This window comes from Salmo salar, chromosome 09, assembly GCF_965601325.2.
Source record: "Salmo salar chromosome 09, fSalSal1, whole genome shotgun sequence".
NCBI classification, from domain to species: domain Eukaryota; kingdom Metazoa; phylum Chordata; class Actinopteri; order Salmoniformes; family Salmonidae; genus Salmo; species Salmo salar.
Window position 1 is genome coordinate 117,439,351 of NC_138299.1, and position 21,572 is coordinate 117,460,922.

The 21,572-nt window shown below is 44.1% G+C and overlaps 1 protein-coding gene and 1 long non-coding RNA gene across 2 annotated transcripts; one reads left to right on the top strand and one right to left on the bottom strand.

Annotated features, from left to right (window-relative positions):
• Nucleotides 1–737: 737 nt before the first annotated feature.
• Nucleotides 738–17,212, top strand: LOC106612505 (uncharacterized). Its single transcript, XR_001330313.3, has 5 exons — nt 738–1,348; nt 13,552–13,652; nt 13,849–13,875; nt 13,997–14,217; nt 15,585–17,212. It is a non-coding gene; the product is annotated as an uncharacterized LOC106612505 (long non-coding RNA).
• A 641-nt stretch (nt 17,213–17,853) lies between these two features.
• On the bottom strand, nt 17,854–19,669 carry LOC106612462 (apolipoprotein A1/A4/E family protein). The gene is made up of 3 exons (XM_082956150.1): nt 19,488–19,669; nt 19,221–19,320; nt 17,854–18,960 (listed from the first exon to the last, which is right to left on the bottom strand). Exons 1-3 carry the CDS (start codon nt 19,534–19,536, stop codon nt 18,144–18,146), a joined length of 966 nt encoding a protein of 321 aa, XP_082812276.1. The 5' UTR covers nt 19,537–19,669; the 3' UTR covers nt 17,854–18,143.
• Between the last annotated feature and the right edge of the window lie 1,903 nt (nt 19,670–21,572).

Sequence of the window (21,572 nt, forward strand, 5' to 3'; positions counted from 1 at the left end):
TCTCAGACCATGAGAAATAAGATTCTCTGGTCTGATGAAACCAAGAGTGAACTATTTGGTGTGAATGCCAAGCATCACTTCTGGAGGAAACCTGGCACCATCCCTACGGTGAAGCATGGTGGTGGCAGCATCATGCTGTGGGGATGTTTTTCAGCGGCAATGACTGGGAACGGAGCAAAGTACAGAGAGATCCTTGATGAAAACCTGCTCCAGAGCGCTCAGAACCTCAGACTGTGGTGAAGGTTCATCTTCCAACAGGACAACGACCCCAAGCACACAGCCAAGACAACGCAGGAGTGGCTTTGGGACAAGTCTCTGAATGTCCTTGAGTGGCCCAGCCAGAGCCCGGACTTGAACCCAATCGAACATCTCTGGAGAGACCTGAAAATAGCTATGCAGCAAAGCTCCCCATCCAACCTGACAGAGTTTGAGAGGATCTGCAGATAAGAATGGGAGAAACTCCCCAAATACAGGTGTGCCAAGCTTGTAGCATCATAGCCAAGAAGACTCGTGGCTGTAATCGCTGCCAAATGTGCTTCAACAAAGTACAGAGTAAAGGGTCTTAATCCTTCTGTAAATGTGATATTTCAGTTGTTTATTTTGAATAAATTAGCAAAAAGGTCTAAAATCCTGTTTCTGCTTTGTCAATCTAATTGTGTGTAGATTGATGAGGAAAATAAACTTTTTAATCAAAGAACAAGGCTGTAACTTATCAAAATGTGGAAAAAGTCAAGAGATCTGAATACATTCTGAAGGCACTGTATGTTGTTCTCTAGAGCGCATAAAAATAAGTCTGATGATTTAAGCATACAGTATGTAATTTCGATGGTCTCCAAATTGATCGTGTCGTGCTTACAAATATCTGGGCATTTGGATAGATGAAAAGCCATCTTGTAAAAAGCATATTGATGAGTAAGTTAAGAAGTTGAGAATTAAAATGGGCTTCTTCTATATCAATAGGTCCTGCCTCTCGCTAAATAGTAGAAAACAGATTATTCAGTCGACACTCCTATCAGTCCTAGACTATGGCGACATCACCTATATGAACGCAGCTACCACTTAATTAAATCTGTTAGATGCAGTTTATTTTTATTTAACTAGGTAAGTCAGTTAAGAACAATTTTCATTGAGGGCCTAGGAACAGTGGGTTAACTGCCTTGTTCAGGAGCAGAACGAAAGATTTGTACCTTGTCAGCTCAGGGATTCAATATTGCAACCTTTCAGTTAATAATCCAACCCTCTAACCACTAGGCCACCCTGCTTCCCTATCATAGCACAATGGTATTTTTTACGAGCTACAATTTTTGTACTCTCTACCAGAAAGTTGTTTGGCCAGCTTTGATGTCACGTAAGTTGATACATTGCTTTGTTTTCATTTATAAAGCCCTTTTACAACACCCGGTCTCAGGGATGGCTAACTCTCTACCGAGTTAGATAAATCCGCTTTTAGTTTTCTTGCACCTTATTTGCGAAACAATCTTCAAAATGTTCTTAAATGTCATGTTCTAGTGCCTCTAGGGCAATTCATGACCGTCATTTTCTTTCTGCTTGCGTTTTGTATTTATATTTTGATGTGAGCATTTTCTGTAATTTATGCAATTCAGGACTCATCTGTAAAATAGACCTTGGTCTTGTCACGTCCTGACCATAGTGAGTGTTATTTTCTATGGTAGAATAGGTCAGGGCGTGACAGGGGGTGTTTGTCTGGGTTTTTGTATGTCTATGTTTTGGTTCTAGGTTTGCATTTCTATGTTGGTGGTGTTTGGCATGACCTCCAATTAGAGGCAGCAGGTTGTCGTTGTCTCTAATTGGAGGTCCTATTTAAGTTAGGTTTGTCCCACAGGTGTTTGTGGGTGATTGTTCTTTGTGAGATTTATGTTCCTCCAGCGCCACGGTTTGTTGTTTTGTATTTACTTTAAGTGTTAATTGTTGCATTCGGTTTCACTGATTTAAATAAAACATGTGGAACTACGAAAACGCTGCATCTTGGTCCGCTCATTCAAACAGCCGTGACAGGTCTCAGTATGACTCCCTGATAAAATAAATGTGAAAAAACAACAACAAAAAAACATGTAAGGCAAGCAACATGCATTTGATTACTGTGGTATTTCCAGATGTAGAGTATTGCCCTTTCATTCATTTTCAGAATCAATAAACCTTGATTATCTATTGATTTAAGTAATAGTAAACAGCTTAGCTTCAAACTATGCCGTCTTAGTTTGACATGGGTCTAGAGTTTTGCGTAATCTGGAACTCTCCCATTGAGTGAATCCTGCAGCCATTAGGATTATTGGAATCTGATAATATGATTCGACCACGTAAGAATGCTCATTGCATCCCGTGTTGAACACTAAACAGTTGTCATTGGAGAGATCTTGGGCAGAGTGACGAGTGACGCGTCCGTATAGTATAACAAATCTCTTCTCTCACCAAGCAGCTTTTGGCAAAAACATATCTGGTCTTTTTCATTCTATATTTCACACTGAACAATAGGCCTTGAACAATAGCAGTGATAGCCTATAGTGAAGGCTACTTGCAAAGGAGCTCTTGGAACACAATAGAATAGAGGGCTATTTTTAGTTCTGTGTGTTTCTTACCTTGTGGCGTGGGTTATCCGATTTCCAGCATTCATAGTGTTTCATTCTCAAGACATGAATCCACTCTTCTACATAGGACATACCAAAGACAGCTTTGTCTCTATTGGATATTTAATGTCTCACTTTTAGATGGAAGTTTGATAAGAAATGCAAAAGGAACCCCTGTTTCCTAGACAGAGGTTAAGCCAAGTTCTGGGCTAAAACCCACGCTCAATGGAGAATCATTCTATAGTATTCCGTATAGATTTTTTTGTATCATCTCATTGGCTCAGAATTTATATTATCGGATATTCTACACATTATCTCAACCTATCAAAAAAATTAAATACTATTAAAAAGGTATATACAGTTGAAGTCGAAGTTTACATACACCTTTAATTCCCTGTCTTAAGATCCCCACTTTATTTTAAGAATGTGAAATGTCAGAATAATAGTAGAGAGAATGATTTATTTCAGCTTTTATTTCTTTCATCACATTCCCACTGGGTCAGAAATGTACATACAGTCAATTAGTATTTGGTAGCATTGCCTTTAAATTGTTTAACTTGGGTCAAACGTTTCGGGTAGCCTTCATCAAGCTTCCCACAATAAGTTGAGTGAATTTTGGTCTATTCCTCCTGATAGAACTGGTGTAACTGAGTCAGGTTTGTAGGCCTTCTTGCTCGCTCACGCTTTTTCAGTTCAAGCCACACATTTTCTATAGGATTGAGGTCAGTGCTTTGTGATGGCCACTCCAATACCTTGACTTTGTTGTCCTTAAGCCATTTTGCCACAACTTTGGAAGTATGCTTGGGGTCATTGTCCATTTGGAAGACCAATTTGCGATGAACATTTAACTTCCTGACGATGTCTTGAGATGTTGCTTCAATATATCCACATAATAATCCTTCCTCATGATGCCATCTATTTTGTGAATGGCACCAGTCCCTCCTGCAGCAAAGCACCCCCATAACATGATGCTGCCACCCCCGTGCTTCACGGTTGGGATGGTGTTCTTCGGCTGGCAAGCCTCCCCCTTTTTCCTCCAAACATAACGATGGTCATTATGGCCAAACATTTCTATTTTTGTTTCATCAGACCAGAGGACATTTCTCCAAAAAGTACAATCTTTGTCCCCATGTGCATTTGCAAACCGTAGGCTGGCTTTTTTTATGGCAGTTTTGGAGCAGTGGCTTCTTCCTTGCTGAGCGGCCTTTCAGGTTATGTCGATGTAGGTCTTGTTTTACTGTGGATATACATACTTTTGTACCTGTTTCCTCCAGCATATTCACAAGGTCCTTTGCTGTTGTTCTGGGATTGATTTGCACTTTTCTCACAAAAGTACGTTAATCTCTAGGTGACAGAACGCGTCTCCTTCCTCAGCGGTATGATGGCTGCGTGGTCCCATGGTGTTTATACTTGCGTACTATTGTTTATACAGATGAACGTGGTACCTTCAGGCGTTTGGAAATTGCTCCCAAGGATGAACAAGACTTGTGGAGGTCTACAATGTTTTTTCTGAGGTCTTGGCTCATTTCTTTTGTTTTTCCCATGATGTCAAGCAAAGAGGCACTGAGTTTGAAGGTAGGCCTTGAAATACATCCACAGGTACACCTCCAATTGAGTCAAATGATGTCAATTAGCCTATCAGAAGCTTCTAAAGCCATGACATAATTTTCTGGAATTTTCCAAGCTTTTTAAATCTATGTCAACTTCTGATTCACTGGAATTGTGATACAGTGAATTATAAGTGAAATAATCTGTCTGTAAACAATTGTTGGAAAAATTACTAATAACATGCAGAAAGTAGATGCCCTAACCAACTTTCCCAAACTATAGTTTGTTAACAAAACATTTGTGGAGTGGTTGAAAAACGAATTTTAATGACTCCAACCTAAGTGTAGGTAAACTTCCGACTTCAACTGTATATATCTGTAATACATTTTTTCCACAATTAGCAAATCACTGACGAATATTGCATTCAAGTGGGTTCGTTATAATGTAAAAAAAATAAAACATCCTGATGCTTAATTAAATGAATCTAACATGATATTTGAAACCGATATGAATACAGTGTACAATCTGTCCCTGTAAAGCAACAACGCTCAATCATTTTCAAGATATCCCTTATTTGTTTCCAAGAAATATGAAATATGTCATGCAAGTTAACCTTTGATATCTATGTGAAACCCCACTGACAGTCCTCTTAGTGGTTGTTTGATGGTTTCGCTTAAAAAAAGCTTGTGTGTGTGTGTGTGTGTTGATCAAATTCAAATCAAATTTATTTTTATATAGCCCTTCGTACATCAGCTGATATTCTCAAAGTGCTGTACAGAAACCCAGCCTAAAACCCCAAACAGCAAGCAAAGCATGTGAAAGAAGCACGGTGGCTAGGAAAAACTCCCTAGGAAAAACTCCCTAGAAAGGCCAAAAACCTAGGAAGAAACCTAGAGAGGAACCAGGCTATGAGGGGTGGCCAGTCCTCTTCTGGCTGTGCAGGGTGGATATTATAACAGAACATGGTCAAAATGTTAAAATGTTAAAATGTTCATAAATGACCAGCATGGTCAAATAATAATAATCATAGTAGTTGTCGAGGGTGCAACAAGCACGTCCGGTGAACAGGTCAGGGTTCCATAGCCGCAGGCAGAACAGTTGAAACTGGAGCAGCAGCACGGCCAGGTGGACTGGGGACAGCAAGGAGTCATCATATCAGGTAGTCCTGAGGCATGGTCCTAGGGCTCAGGTCCTCCGAGAGAAAGACAGAAAGAGAGAAAGAGAGAATTAGAGAGAGCATATTTAAATACACACAGGACACCGGATAAGACAAGAGAAATACTCCAGATGTAACAGACTGACCCTAGCCCCCCGACACATAAACTACTGCAGCATAAATACTGGAGGCTGAGACAGGAGGGATCAGAAGACACTGTGGCCCCATCCGATGATACCCCCGGACAGGGCCAAACAGGCAGGATATAACCCCACCCACTTTGCCAAAGCACAGCCCCCACACCACTAGAGGGATGTCTCCAACCACCAACTTACCGTCCTAAGACAAGGCCGAGTATAGCCCACAACGATCTCCGCCATGGCACAACCCAAGGGGGGGGGGGGGGGGGGCGCCAACCCAGACAGGAAGACCACGTCAGTGACTCAACCCACTCAAGTGACGCACCCCTCCCATGGACGGCATGGAAGAACACCAGTAGGCCAGTGACTCAGCCTCTGTAAAAGGGTTAGAGGCAGAGAATCCCAGTGGAAAGAGGGGAACCGGCAAGGCAGAGACAGCAAGGGCGGTTCGTTGCTCCAGCCTTTCCGTTCACCTTCACACTCCTGGGCCAGACTATACTTAATCATAGGACCTACTGAAGAGATAAGTCTTCAGTAAAGACTTAAAGGTTGAGACTGAGTCTGCGTCTCTCACATTGGTAGGCAGACCATTCCATAAAAATGGAGCTCTATAGGAGAAAGCCCTACCTCCAGCCGTTTGCTTAGAAATTCTAGGGACAATTAGGAGGCCTGCGTCTTGTGACCGTAGCGTACGTGTAGGTATGTACGGCAGGACCAAATCGGAAAGATAGGTAGGAGCAAGCCCATGTAATGCTTTGTAGGTTAGCAGTAAAACCTTGAAATCAGCCCTTGCCCAGGAAGCCAGTGTAGGGAGGCTAACACTGGAGTAATATGATCAAATTTTTTGGTTCTAGTCAGGATTCTAGCAGCCGTATTTAGCACTAACTGAAGTTTATTTAGTGCTTTATCCGGGTAGCCGGAAAGTAGAGCATTGCAGTAGTCCAGCCTAGAAGTAACAAAAGCATGGATTAATTTTTCTGCGTCATTTTTGGACAGAAAATTTCTGATTTTTGCAATGTTACGTAGATGGAAAAAAGCTGTCCTTGAAACAGTCTTGATATGTTCTTCAAAAGAGAGATCAGGGTCCAGAGTAACGCCGAGGTCCTTCACAGTTTTATTTGAGACGACTGTACAACCATCCAGATTAATTGTCAGATTCAACAGAAGATCTCTTTGTTTCTTGGGACCTAGAACAAGCATCTCTGTTTTGTCCGAGTTTAAAAGTAGAAAGTTTGCAGCCATCCACTTCTTTATGTCTGAAACACAGGCTTCTAGCGAGGGCAATTTTGGGGCTTCACCATGTTTCATTGAAATGTACAGCTGTGTGTCGTCTGCATAGCAGTGAAATTTAACATTATGTTTTCGAATGACATCCCCAAGAGGTAAAATATATAGTGAAAACAATAGTGGTCCTAAAACGGAACCTTGAGGAACACCGAAATTTACAATTGATTTGTCAGAGGACAAACCATTCACAGAGACAAACTGATATCTTTCTGACAGATAAGATCTAAACCAGGCCAGAACTTGTCCATGTAGACCAATTTGGGTTTCCAATCTCTCCAAAAGAATGTGGTGATCGATGGTATCAAAAGCGGCACTAAGATCTAGGAGCACGAGGACAGATGCAGAGCCTCGGTCTGACGTCATTAAAAGGTCATTTACCACCTTCACAAGTGCAGTCTCAGTGCTATGATGGGGTCTAAAACCAGACTGAAGCGTTTCGTATACATTGTTTGTCTTCAGGAAGGCAGTGAGTTGCTGTGCAACAGCTTTTTCTAAAATTTTGGAGAGGAATGGAAGATTCGATATAGGCCGATAGTTTTTTATAATTTCTGGATCAAGATTCGGCTTTTTCAAGAGAGGCTTTATTACTGCCACTTTTAGTGAGCTTGGTACACATCCGGTGGATAGAGAGCCGTTTATTATGTTCAACATAGGAGGGCCAAGCACAGGAAGCAGCTCTTTCAGTAGTTTAGTTGGAATAGGGTCCAGTATGCAGCTTGAGGGTTTGGAGGCCATGATTATTTTCATCATTGCGTCAAGAGATATAGTACTAAAACACTTTAGTATCTCCCTTGATCCTAGGTCCTGGCAGAGTTGTGCAGACTCAGGACAATGGAGCTTTGGAGGAATACCCAGATTTAAAGAGGAGTCTGTAATTTGCTTTCTAATGATCATGATCTTTTCCTCAAAGAAGTTCATAAATTTATTACTGCTGAAGTGAAAGCCATCCTCCATTTGCGAAGGCTGCTTTTTAGTTAGCTTTGCGACAGTATCAAAAAGAAATTTCGGATTGTTCTTATTTTCCTCAATTAAGTTGGAAAAATAGGATGATCGAGCAGCAGTAAGGGCTCTTCGATACTGCACGGTACTGTCTTTCCAAGCTAGTCGGAAGACTTCCAGTTTGGTGTGGCGCCATTTCCGTTCCAATTTTCTGGAAGCTTGCTTCAGAGCTCGTGTATTTTCTGTATACCAGGGAGCTAGTTTCTTATGACAGATGTTTTTAGTTTTTAGGGGTGCAACTGCATATAGGGTATTGCGCAAGGTTAAATTGAGTTCCTCGGTTAGGTGGTTAACTGATTTTTGTCCTCTGACGTCCTTGGGTAGGCAGAGGCAGTCTGGAAGGGCATCAAGGAATCTTTGGGTTGTCTGAGAATTTATAGCACGACTTTTAATGCTCCTTGGTTGGGGTCTGAGCAGATTATTTGTTGCAATTGCAAACGTAATAAAATGGTGGTCCGATAGTCCAGGATTATGAGGAAAAACATTTAGATCCACAACATTTATTCCATGGGACAAAACTAGGTCCAGAGTATGACTGTGGCAGTGAGTAGGTCCAGAGACATGTTGGACAAAACCCACTGAGTCGATGATGGCTCCGAAAGCCTTTTGGAGTGGGTCTGTGGACTTTTCCATGTGAATGTTAAAGTCACCAAAAATTAGAATATTATCTGCTATGACTACAAGATCCGATAGGAATTCAGGGAACTCAGTGAGGAACACTGCATATGGCCCAGGAGGCCTATAAACAGTAGCTATAAAAAGTGAGTGAGTAGGCTGCATAGATTTCATGACTAGAAGCTCAAAAGACGAAAACGTCATTGTTGTTTGTTTTTTTGTAAATTGAAATTTGCTATCGTAAATGTTAGCAACACCTCCGCCTTTGCCGGATGCACGGGGGGTATGGTCACTAATGTAACCTGGGGGTGAGGCCTCATTTAACACAGTAAATTCATCAGGCTTAAGCCATGTTTCAGTCAGGCCAATCACATCAAGATTATTATCAGTGATTAGTTCATTGACTATAACTGCCTTGGAAGTGAGGGATCTAACATTAAGTAACCCAATTTTGAGATGTAAGGTATCACAATCTCTTTCAATAATGGCAGGAATGGAGGAGGTCTTTATACTAGTGAGATTGCTAAAGCGAACACCGCCATTTTTAATTTTGCCCAACCTAGATCGAGGCACAGACACGGTCTCAATGGGGAAAGCTGAGCTGACTACACTGACTGTGCTAGTGGCAGACTCCACTAAGCTGGCAGGCTGGCTAACAGCCTGCTGCCTGGCCTGCACCCTATTTCATTGTGGAGCTAGAGGAGTTAGAGCCCTGTCTATGTTCGTAGATAAGATGAGAGCACCCCTCCAGCTAGGATGGAGTCCGTCACTCCTCAACAGGCCAGGCTTGGTCCTGTTTGTGGGTGAGTCCCAGAAAGAGGGCCAATTATCTACAAATTCTATCTTTTGGGAGGGGCAGAAAACAGTTTTCAACCAGCGATTGAGTTGTGAGACTCTGCTGTAGAGCTCATCACTCCCCCTAACTGGGAGGGGGCCAGAGACAATTAATCGATGCCGACACATCTTTCTAGCTGATTTACACGCTGAAGCTATGTTGCGCTTGGTGACCTCTGACTGTTTCATCCTAACATCGTTGGTGCCGACGTGGATAACAATATCTCTATACTCTCTACACTCGCCAGTTTTAGCTTTAGCCAGCACCGTCTTTAGATTAGCCTTAACGTCGGTAGCCCTGCCCCCTGGTAAACAGTGTATGATCGCTGGATGATTAGTTTTAAGTCTAATACTGCGGGTAATGGAGTCGCCAATGACTAGGGTTTTCAATTTGTCAGAGCTAATGGTGGGAGCCGTCGGCGTCTCAGACCCCACAACGGGAGGAGTAGAGACCAGAGAAGTCTCGGCCTCCGACTCCGACTCGCTTAATGGGGAGAACCGGTTGAAAGTTTCTGTCGGCTGAATAAGCGACACCGGTTGAGCATTCCTACAGCGTTTCCCTCCAGAAGCCATGAGAAAGATGTCCGGCTGCGGGGACCGTGCGAGGGGGTTTATACTAACGTTACTATCTGTACTTACTGGTGGCACAGACGCTGTTTCATCCTTTCCTACACTGAAATTACCCTTGCCTAACGATCGCGTCTGAAGCTGGGCTTGCAGCACAGCTATCCTTGCCGTAAGGCGATCGTTCTCCTGTATATTATAAGTACAACGACTGCAATTAGAAGGCATCATGTTAATGTTACTTAGCTTCGGCTGTTTGAAGTCCTGACGAACCATGTCCAGATAAAACCTCCGGGGTGAAAAAGTTGAATGAAAAAAGTTGAGTGAGGGAAAAAGTAAAAATATACGGTAATGAAAAAGTAAAAAACCGTCAGGTAAACAGGTCGGACTTCAGTAGCGTAAACAGGTCTGCAAGTTGTGACCGGAAACAGGAAACAAGAAAAAAACTGAAGGGAGGGATGTGTGTTTCACTCCCCTGTGATATATGATGTCAGCGAGGTCTAACACCTGTTTATAAGACACATCCCACCACCACTTGCTCACACAAACACCTCCTCGGGAACCTCACAGGTAGGACAGGATGATTTGAGACTCAGCTCTCCTTGCTTTAGTTTTGAAAGGTCCATCCAACCTTTTGGGGGAAGTTTACCATTTTAGAAATGTTACAGATTTTCTTTAATGGTACATTTAAATGTGCATTTCCTATGTTAGATAACAAATCTCCCAACCATCTCTGCATTATCATCTGCTTTGCACTCTGGTCATGGAAGCTGACTGTGGTTCTTTCTGTTCTGTGAATGTCCTCTGAATATGTCTCTCATCCTCTCTCGCCACAGTAGTTAAGAAAAAATAAAATAAAAATTGGGTTAAGTAAAAAATAGATAAGTAAAAAATTGTAAATAGAAACTAAAAGTAACAAATAATTAAACAGAAGCAGTAAAATAACAAGCGAGGCTATATACACGGGGTACCGGTACAGCGTCAATGTGCGGGGGCACCGGTTAGTTCAGGTAATTGAGGTAATATGTACATGTAGGTAGAGTTAAAGTGACTATGCATAGATTATAAACAGAGTAAAAGAGGGGTCTGGGTAGCCCTTTGATTAGCTGTTCAGGATTCTTATGCCTTGGGGGTAGAAACTGTTAAGAAGCCTTTTGGATTTCGACTTGGTGCTCCGGTACCGCTTGCCATGCAGTAGCAGAGAGAACAATCTATGACTAGGGTGGCTGGAGTCATTGACAATGTTTAGGATCTTCCTCTGACACTGCCTGATATAGATGTCCTGGATGGCAGGAAGCTTGGCCCCAGTGATGTACTGGGCCGTACGCACTACCCTCTGTAATGCCTTGTGGTAGGATGCTGAGCAGTTGCCATACCAGGCAGTGATGCAACCAGTCAGGATGCTCTCGATGGTGCAGCTGTAGAACGTTTTGAGGATCTGAGGACCCATGCCAAATATTTTCAGTCTCCTGAGGGGAATAGGCTTTGTCGTGCACTCTTCATGACTGTCTTAGTGTTTTTGGACCGTAATAGTTTGTTGGTGACACCAACTCAACCTTTACCACTACAGCCTCGTCGATGAGTCCTCCTTTTCCTGTAGTCCACATTCATCTCCTTTGTTTTGATAATGTTGAGGGAGAGGTTGTTGACCTGGCACCACACGACCAGGTCGCTGACCTCCTCCCTATGGGCTGTCTCATCGTTGTCGGTGATCAGGTCTACCACCGTTGTGTCATCGGCAAACTTGATGATGGTGTTGGAGTCGTGCCTGGCCATGTAGTCATGAGTGAACAGGAAGTACAGGAAGGGACTGAGCACGCACCCCTGAGGGGCCCACGTGTTGAGGATCAGCGTGGCGGATGTGTTGTTCCCTACCCTTACCACCTGGGGCGGCCTGTCAGGAGGTCCAGGATCCAGTTGCAGAGGGAGGTGTTTAGTCCCAGGATAACTTAGCTTATTGATGAGCTTTGAAGGTACTATGGTATTGAACGCTGAGCTATAGTCAATGAGTAGCATTTGCACATAGGTGTTCCTTTTGTCCAGGTGGGGATGGGCAGTGCGGAGTGCAATAGAGATTGCATCATCTGTGGATCTGTTGCGGTGGTATGCAAATTGGAGTTTGTCTAGGGTTTCTGGGATAATGGTGTTGATGTGACCCATGACCAGCCTTTCAAAGCACTTCATGGCTACAGACGTGAGTGCTACGGGTCGGTAGTCATTTAGGCAGGTTTTCATAGTGTTCTTGGGCACAGGGACTATGGTGGTCTGCTTGAAACATGTTGGTATTACAGACTCAGTCAGAGACAGATTGAAAATGTCAGTGAAGACACTTGCCAGTTGGTCAGCGCATGCTTGGAGAACACGTCCTGGTAATCTGTCTGGTCCTGCGGCCTTGTGAATGTTGACCTGTTTAAAGGTCTAACTCACATCGGCTATGGAGAGTGTGATCACACAGTCGTCTGGAACAGCTGGTGCTCTCATGCATGTTTCAGTGTTACTTGCCTCGAAGTGAGCATAGACGTAATTTAGCTCGTCTGGTAGGTTTGTGTCACTGGGCAGCTCGTGGCTGTGCTTCCTTTGTAGTCTGTAATAGTTTGCAAGCCCCGCCATATCCAATGAGCGTTGGAGCCGGTGTAGTACGCTTCAATCTTAGTCCTGTATTGACACTTTGCCTGTTTGATGGTTCGTCGGAGGGCATAGCGGGATTTCTTATAAGCTTCCGGGTTAGAGTCTCGCTCCTAGAAAGCGGCAGCTCTACCCTTTAGCTCAGTGCGGATGTTGCCTATAATCCATGGCTTCTGGTTGTGGTATGTACGTACAGTCACTGTGGGGACGACGTCATCGAAGCACTTATTGATGAAGTCAGTGACTGATGTGGTGTACTCCTCAATATCCTCGGAAGAATCCCGGAACACATTCCATTCTGTGCTAGCAGTCCTGTAGCTTAGGATCTGCTTCATCTGACCACTTTCGTATTGACCGAGTCACTGGTGCTTCCCGCTTTAGTTTTTGCTTGTAAGCAGGAATCAGGAGGATAGAATTATAGTCAGATTTGCCAAATGGTGGGCAAGGTAGAGCTTTGTACGCATCTCTGTGTGTGGAGTAAAGGAGGTCTAGAGTTTTTTTCCCCTCTGGTTGCACATTTAACATGCTGGTAGAAATTAGTTAAAACTGATTTGAGTTTCCCTGCATTAAAGTCCCTGGCCACTAGGAGCGCCGCCTCTGCATGAGCGTGTTCCTGTTTGCTTATGGCCGTATACAGCTCATTGAGTGCGGTCTTAGTGCCAGCATCAGTCTGTGGTGGTGTATAGGCAGCTATGAAAAATATAGATATAAACTCTGATGTAAATAGTGTGGTCTACAGCTTATCATGAGATACTCTACCTCAGGCGAGCAAAACCTTGAGACTTCCTTAGATTTCGTGCACCAGCTGTTGTTTACAAATATGCATAGGCATCCTCCACTTGTCTTACTAGAGGCTGCTGTTCTATTCTGCCAAAAAAAGCTTAAAACCCACCAGCTGTATGTTAATCATGTTGTCGTTCAGCCACGACTCTGTAAAACATAAGATATTAGTTTTTAAATGTCCCGTTGGTAGGATATACATGCTCGTAGTTCGTCTATTTGTTTATCGATTGATTGTAAGTTGGCTAATAGGACCACAGCGACCTCGTCAAGAGGTCAGATCTCTTGGTGTAGTGGCTAACGTGTTGGGTTGACAGTCACTGGACCCGAGTTCCAAGTCCCGGTCGGCGCTAACACCTGAATTTGCTGCAATACTATAAATAGTTCGTATAAGCATAAGAACTTGTCTTTGTCACAGGCTTGCAATAGCAGGAGAAAGAGATCACTGGAGCCTTTTGGATCTGAGTCAGTGGAATCAGCTACTGTTTCTGTGTGGACCACTCTATACTACCAGAGATGGTGAGCCCTGTAGTCATCTGTTAATAACGATTATGTTCAACATTATGTCTGAGATTCTTATATTCAGTAATAATTATCACAGGTAGCAAATCATTCACTGGAGTTTATAGAGTTAATTGCTATTAGTACCACTGCTACTCAAATTCCATTTCAATGAATAATATGATGTTTTCCCTTCCTGTTGTTTTTCCTACAGAGGAAAGACTTGCTACGTTGGCATATAGTGAGTTAAATGTTTTTGCTAAATTAAAGTGTCAGATGGTGAATATGTCTAGATGGGAGGAAAAACATGACATTTAAAGCATGCCCCAAACTATGCTCTACTTTTCCTCTGTGTGATCCAGGCAGCGGAGGGATACAGTCAGGAGGTGACAGGGTTAACATCACAGGGCTGGTGGTAGGTATCCTCTTTGGCACTGCGGCCATAGCCCTGGTGGTCCTAGGCAGCTGGTTTGTCCTCAAGAAGTTCTACTGGACAGGCCCCATTCCTTTGACTGACAGGTGTCTTGGCCAATGACCATCTACCAACCAACCTGTCCACCTCCGAGCTGCCCAATCTGACAAGGTGTGTTTCAGATTTCTCATGATGTCAATACTTTTGTAGACAAAACAACTAGAACACCTTGAGCGTATCCTAAGAAAATAAGTGGACACTAGTGTCTCATTCTACTTTTGTTTATAGATTAAGCTAATTAATTCCTGATATGGAATATCAATTACATGTTATGAAGGAACATCTGTAAACGCCTGAACCATGTTGATCGCAATATTTCACCTTTCGTACTAATTATATAATGTGGACACCTGCTCATTGAACATCTCCTTCCAAAATCATAGGCATTAATATGGAGTTGGTCCCCCCCTTTGCTGATATAATAACCTCCACTCTTCTGGGAAGGCTTTCCAGTAGATGTTGGAACATTGCTGCAGGGACCATTCAGCCACAGGAGCATTAGTGATATCGGGCACTGATGTTGGGCGATTAGGCCTTGCTTGCAGTCGGCGTTCCAATTCATCCCAAAGGTGTTCGATGGGGTTAAGGTCAGGGCTTTGTGCAGGCCAGTCAATTTCTTCCACACCGATCTCAACAAACCTTTCTGTATGAACATCGCTTTGTGCATGTGGGCACTCTCATGCTGAAACAGAAAAGGGCCATCCTCAAACTGTTGCCACAAAGTTGGAAGCACAGAATTTTCTATAATATAATTTTATGCTGTAGCATTAAGATTTCCCTTCAAAATGCAGCGGCTCGGCCATGGAAACCGATTTCATGAAGCTCTCTAAGAACGGTTCTTGTGCTAAAGTTGTTTCCAGAGGCAGTTTGGAACTCGGTAGTGAGTGCAGCAACAGAGGACAGGCGGTTTTTACACGCTACGCGCTTCAGCACTCCGTGGTACCATTCTGTGAGCTTGTGTGGCCTAACACTTCACGGCTGAGCCGTTGTTGTTCCTAGACTTTTCCACTTCACAATAACTGCACTTACAGTTGACCGGGGCAGCTCTAGAAGGGCAGAAATGTGATGAACTGACTTGACGGAAAGATGGCTGTTACGTCCTGACCAGTTTAGATATTATTTGTATTGTAGTTTGGTCAGGACGTGTCAGAGGGTATTTGTGTGTGATTTGTTAGTTCTGGGTGTTGGGTATGTTCTAGGTTGTATTTTCTACGTTCTGTTCAGTTTTTCTATGTTTAGGTTTGGGTGTGGACTCTCAATTGGAGGCAGGTGTTTCTATTTTCCTCTGAGTCCTATATATAGGTATGTGTTTGGGGTTGTTGATTGTGGGTAGTTGTATTTTGCACTGCTGTTATTTATTTAGCCTGTGAAACTGTCGATCTGTCATTTTCTTGTGTTTTTCGTGTTCACTAATTATTATTAAATATTATGATGAACATGCAACCCGCTGTGCCTTGGTCCTCTCTCTCCTACGACAGTCGTTACAGAACTACCCACCAACAATGGACCAAGCAGCGGAGGAGGGAACAACAGGTGGAATATCGTGAGTCATGGACTTGGGAGGAGATTCTGGCTGGAGAGGGCCCATGGAGGAAGTCTGGGGAGGACCGGAATCGCTACTGGGGAACACGGCTGGCGAGGAAGCCGGAGAGGCAACCCCAATAATTTTCTTTGGGGGGCACACGGGTAGGTTGGCTGGGCGAGGATTAAGTCCCAAGCCAAATCCCCATGTTTTTTCCAAACAACCATTGACTGGACAGGTCCCGTGCTTTGGGGTGATGGGTGCTGTGACGAGGCCGGGTATTTTCAGGCCGGTATGCGCAGTACCAGCGCCCCGCATGTGCCAGAGGAAAGTGGGCATCCAGCCAGTAGGGGTGATGTCAGTCCTGCGCTCGAGACCGCCAGTGCGCCTCTACGGTCCAGTGTTTCCCGTTACACGCACTAGCCTTGAGGTGCGTGTCTCCAGGCTGGCACGTCCAGTACTAACACCACGCATCAGGCTTCCAGTGCATCAGCCCAGTCCGACTCAGCCTGTTCCCGCTCCTCGCACTAGCCCGGAGGTGCGTGTCCCCAAACTGGCACTTCCAGTACCAGCACCACGCATCAGGCTTCCAATGCGTCAGACCAGGCCAGAGTGTCCGGCAACAGTGCCTCGTCCAGAGTGTCCGGCAACAGTGCCTCGTCCAGAGTGTCCGGCAACAGTGCCTCGTCCAGAGTGTCCGGCGACAGTGCCTCGTCCAGAGTGTCCGGCAACAGGTGAGACGGCGTACTGTCCGGAACCAGGGGAGACGGCCCGCGACCCGGAACCAGGGGAGACGGCCCGCGACCCGGAACCGAGTGAGTCTGCCTGCGGTCCGGATCAGAATGAAGTTTACTATAACTTTGAACTATGTGAGTCTGCCTACAGCTCGGAACTAAATGAGTCTGCCTACGGCCCGGAACCGAGTGAATCTGCCTACGGCCCGGAGTCAAGAAAGCCTGCCTACAGTCTGGAGGACAGTAGGCCAGAACCTAAGCCACCTCCAGTATAGGTGGGTTGGGGAGGGGGGGGGGTGTAGCACAGGTACCGTCGTTGACGGCAGCCACCCCCCCTTCCCTCCCTTTAGTTAGGGGTTTATTTTTTTATTTTTTTTGAGGTGCATCCGGGGTCTGCACCTTTAGGGGGGGGGTAGTGACACAGCCACACCCATTACCAACCACCCCGAACCAACCAAAACAAATACCCTCTGCCACGTCCTGACCAAACTACAATACAAATAATACCTAAACTGGTCAGGACGTGGCAGAGGGTATTTGTTTTGGTTGGTTCGGGGTGGTTGGTTGTGTGTCATTTGTTAGTTCTGGGTGTTGGGTATGTTCTAGGTTGTATTTTCTACGTTCTGTTCAGTTTTTCTATGTTTAGGTTTGGGTGTGGACTCTCAATTGGAGGCAGGTGTTTCTATTTTCCTCTGAGTCCTATATATAGGTATGTGTTTGGGGTTGTTGATTGTGGGTAGTTGTATTTTGCACTGCTGTTATTTATTTAGCCTGTGAAACTGTCGGTCTGTCGTTTTCTTGTGTTTTTCGTGTTCACTAATTATTATTAAATATTATGATGAACATGCAACCCGCTGCGCCTTGGTCCTCTCTCTCCTACGACAGCCGTTACAATGGCATCCTTTGACGATGCAACATAGAAAGTCACAGATTTTCAGTACTGGCCATTCAACTGCCAATGTTTGCCTGTGGAGATTTCATGGCTGTGTGCTCGATTTTATACACCTGTCAGTAATGGGTGTGGCTGAAATAGCTGAATACACTAATTTGAAGGGGTGTCCACAAATACTTTTGGCCATTTAGTGTATGTTAAAACACTTGAGCAATACTGTACAAGATAACATGAGGCAACATCAATACTTCTTTGTGAGAACTGATATATTACCTATGACATTTATCTGACTACTATTAATAGCGTTTCCTATGACTCCATAGATATATGCACTGTCTTCCACAATGTTCTAATATGATATAGGTTTTATTTTGATATACTGTACTCAATACTGTTGACTTCTAACCTAAGATGGCTGGTTTTTGTGTCAATCATGCTCCAATTTCAGACCTGCTGCTCTGTACTGTATATTATCTGAAAAAAATACTAAATTCTGTTTAATATGAATTCAATGGTATCTGTAATGATGTCTGTTATGAGAATATAGTAAAAGTACTGCTTATGAACTAGCCGTAACAATACATACTTTTTACACAGTGTAAACTTCACACAAGCTTTATTTACAGTTGACATAAAATGCCTTTACAACAATCATCCACATGAAATAAACACAACAATGAAAACATCATACATATACATGGATTACTTACTGTACTCTATATACAATGGTAGAGGAGTTGATATATATATATAAGCACGAGGAGCAGAAACAATGATATAGCTTAAATGTTCCCTATAATGGGACACAATGTTCTCTCTCTCTCTCTCTCTCTCTCTCTCTCGCTGTCTCTCTCTCTCATTCTGCTATGTGGAAAGTTCTGTTCTGCTTTTACTGGACATTGTGAAGAATGTCCTGGAGGAGAGCACTTAGTTTCGCAGAGAAGTCCTCCTCCAATAAACCCAGAGGTTGTAGAGAGAGCGGCTCGCTGGGGCTCTGAGCCTGTGACTCCTGCCCCAGAAGGTGCTTTTCAATTCGGGCATGGAACAACTGGTCCTGTAAGGCGACACTCTGGCAGAACTGCTCCATACTGGTGGACACCACTGCCTTGAGGGGCTGCGGAGCCAGCAGGAGACGGGCCAGATTTGCTTTCAGCACCCCCACCCTGCCCTGGACTTCCAGACTCAACGCCTGCACCTCCTGTCCCAGCCGGACATTCACCTCCTGCCAGAAGTCCCCCTGAATGGTACCAATGAGCTCCCTGATCATGCTGGACATCTTGGTTTTGAAGTCCTGGATGAGGAAGGTCATTTCGGCACTGCTGTCGTCCAAGGTCTGGCTGATCCACTGCACAGCCTCCAGGTATAGGGTGGGTCTGGCCGCCGCCTGGCTTTCCATGGCCTCCAATCCCTGAAAGTAGAGCCTGAGGTGGCTACACAGCTCCTGGCTGTTGCCGTCCAAGGCGCTCTGGAGCTGCTTGATCAGGGGGCCTAGGCGATCTCTCATGCTGGCCAGGGTGGACTCGCTGGACTGGGGGTGGGCAGGGTACAGGGCGAGACTCTCCCTCAGCTTAGTGAGCTCCTGGCGAAGGCGGGTGCGCAGCCTCTCGGACTCCAGGGTAAGCTTGTGCCTGATCTCGCTCACCATGGGGTTGGGGTTGTTGTGGGAATACAGGTTGCTGTTCTCCACATGGCTCTTCCACATCCCGCTGTTAACATACAGGATCAGTTAAAGTGCCGTTATGAGGCTGTTAAGGGGTTGTTACAGGACTGGTATAGGGCTGTTAAAATACTGTATAATACCATTATATGACTGTTATACGGCTGTTATAAGTCTGTTATGGGACTGTTATACGGCTGTAATAAGGTTGTGTAGGACTGTTAGAAGGCTCATAAAAGTCTCACCTGTATACAAGCATTTCTGATTCATGATTCAATTGTTTATGTCATATATTGTATGAGGACATACTTGACATCCTTGTTGAGATCTGTCTTCTCATGAGCCTGATTGGTCATTATGTCCTGTAGTGCCTGTGATGTTTCTCTGCTGGTACGGTGGAGTGGGTATGCTACAGTAGAAGATAGGAGAAGTTAACACCAGTGATACATTAACTCCTTTTAAATTCTATTATTCTCTTTAAAACACCATTACATCTGCTCTATATTATGATAAACACCATTCGATAGCAGATGCAATGATGTTTTTAATGAAAAGGAAAGGGAAGAAAGCACAAACCTTTGGTTGTCAAAAATGACAAGGCGAAGATCACTACTTTGAGATGCATGTTGTTTTTTTTCAACTGAAGAAAAATGGGAAAATGATTTGATTTTTCACAGGAATCTTCAGACTAAATAGACCACACAATAGAAGTAGCTGAAGATCAATAAGTGAGAGAGTGGCCTGTCCTTACCTGTATACTAGGTTTGGCAGAATGACTCTTCATCAAGACCGTGCTTATAAAGGGATGGGTCCTTCTTTTCATTGGCTGTCCTTAACTCTGCCTGTGTCAACACAACACGTGGAGGGTCATGTTGATAACGAATAGCACCCAACACAACGCACAATAACTCTCCCTGTCACAAACTGCACAAGCTCCAACATTCCTTGCGACATCGGTTTAAAGAATTTAAAATGATGTCATCCTGTATTAAGGGGCAAGATTGTAAAAGAGTTGTGGTCTTAAAATGAGTCATGTGGGGCGACAGGGTCAATATCAGGAAGAGTTTGCAGGTCAATAAAAGAGGACATGCAAAGCTGATTCAATACAACTACCATGAGGACACGGGTTCCTAAAAAACACCACGTTGAATTCTAATTTAAATGCACTATTAAATTCATCCGCTTAGATACACTACATGGCAAAAAGTACAGTATGTCAACTTCCAGGTTTCTATGACTACATGCCACCACACAGACAAGGCTATAAAGTGAAAGTTTTTAAAAATGTTATTTCAAAAGTATCAAGGGTGTTCACACCATTCACACACACAGTCCCAAAACACTGTCCACGCTGCTGGATGTCCTCAAGATGGCCTCCGCCACCGTCGGTCGCTCATCCAGCATTTGTCCGTCGGTTGTTGGTTGCCAGTCTTTCCTCTTCGCTCGTTATCGTCAAGCGTCTGTGGCACCGAGCCCATGGTCTGTTCCACACTGGCGATAGAGGAAGACATGCATGAGCAGGGGCCATTCTGAACAGAAGTATTTGACCACACTCGCATGTTTAGGGGTTGACCGTCCCTTATCTGCAGAATAGAGTGTTGTCGACTCAGGTCCCCCTCTGGCTGCAGGCTGGATGTGACGTGGTGACTAAAGGAGGAAGTGGTAATGGAAGCAGCAGCAGTTCCGCCAGTGCTTAATTTTTTTAATTGGGAGGTGCCAGAACAAGATATGAGCCAAGATGGGGGTGATCTGGGGGGCTATGAGGTACCTGAACGCATGAAAAAAAGATCACCTTTATAATAAAGCGTTGCATTATCTTTGCTTTTGTGTGCTGGCATAGAGCAGTAGAGTAGAGCCGCTTGCAGAAGTTGCACACATAGGAGAACCAGAAATTTAAGCCTGGGATCTGGGAAAAATGTGGCCTTTTATAAATGCATTTCATGCAATTCTACATCATTTTAGATGATTGGAGACCTTAGCAGAATCGTTTTTAATACCTCACAAATGATCAAAATGACAGGCTACTTTGACACTGACAAACAGTGATCTGAGATCAGTGATCTGAGATCAATAAAAACAACCATGCCTTGAATCCATCAATAGCCTGGGCCTACTTGTGTGGAGACACATTGTACAACATGAGGAAATGATAGTCCTTAAACAGCTTTCCAGTTTCACTGACACACCCAATGCTCGCTCGCCATCGATGGCAGATGTGCTCTGCCTAAAGCCCAGCTCTCGTTTTACTTTGTGTAAAACAATGCTGTTTTCTCAGGAGGCCTATTTGGAAGTTGACAACATATTTGGTAGCCTACAGACAGATTAGTCTTCTCTTTTCACTGATAGATTTGTCACGCGTTCCTGACTGTAGGCATGCCATGTGATTGGGCTACACACAATCCAAAGCTAGGCTTTTTTTAGGCTGCAAGATGAAGTGCAATGCTGGAAATTAGTGGCAACGCGTTTTTCATAGGCTACAATGTTGCAATGTTATACGGGCCGACCCAACATTAATCCGGCATGAGAACTACAGAGAAGGCAACTTGAATTAACTCTGCTTTTATTAGAATTTTTACATTGCAAAAAAAAATGTGTCTTGCCACAAAAGGTACTGAATCCTGGCAAATGGGTTCCGGAACCAAACAATCCAAAATTGAGAGG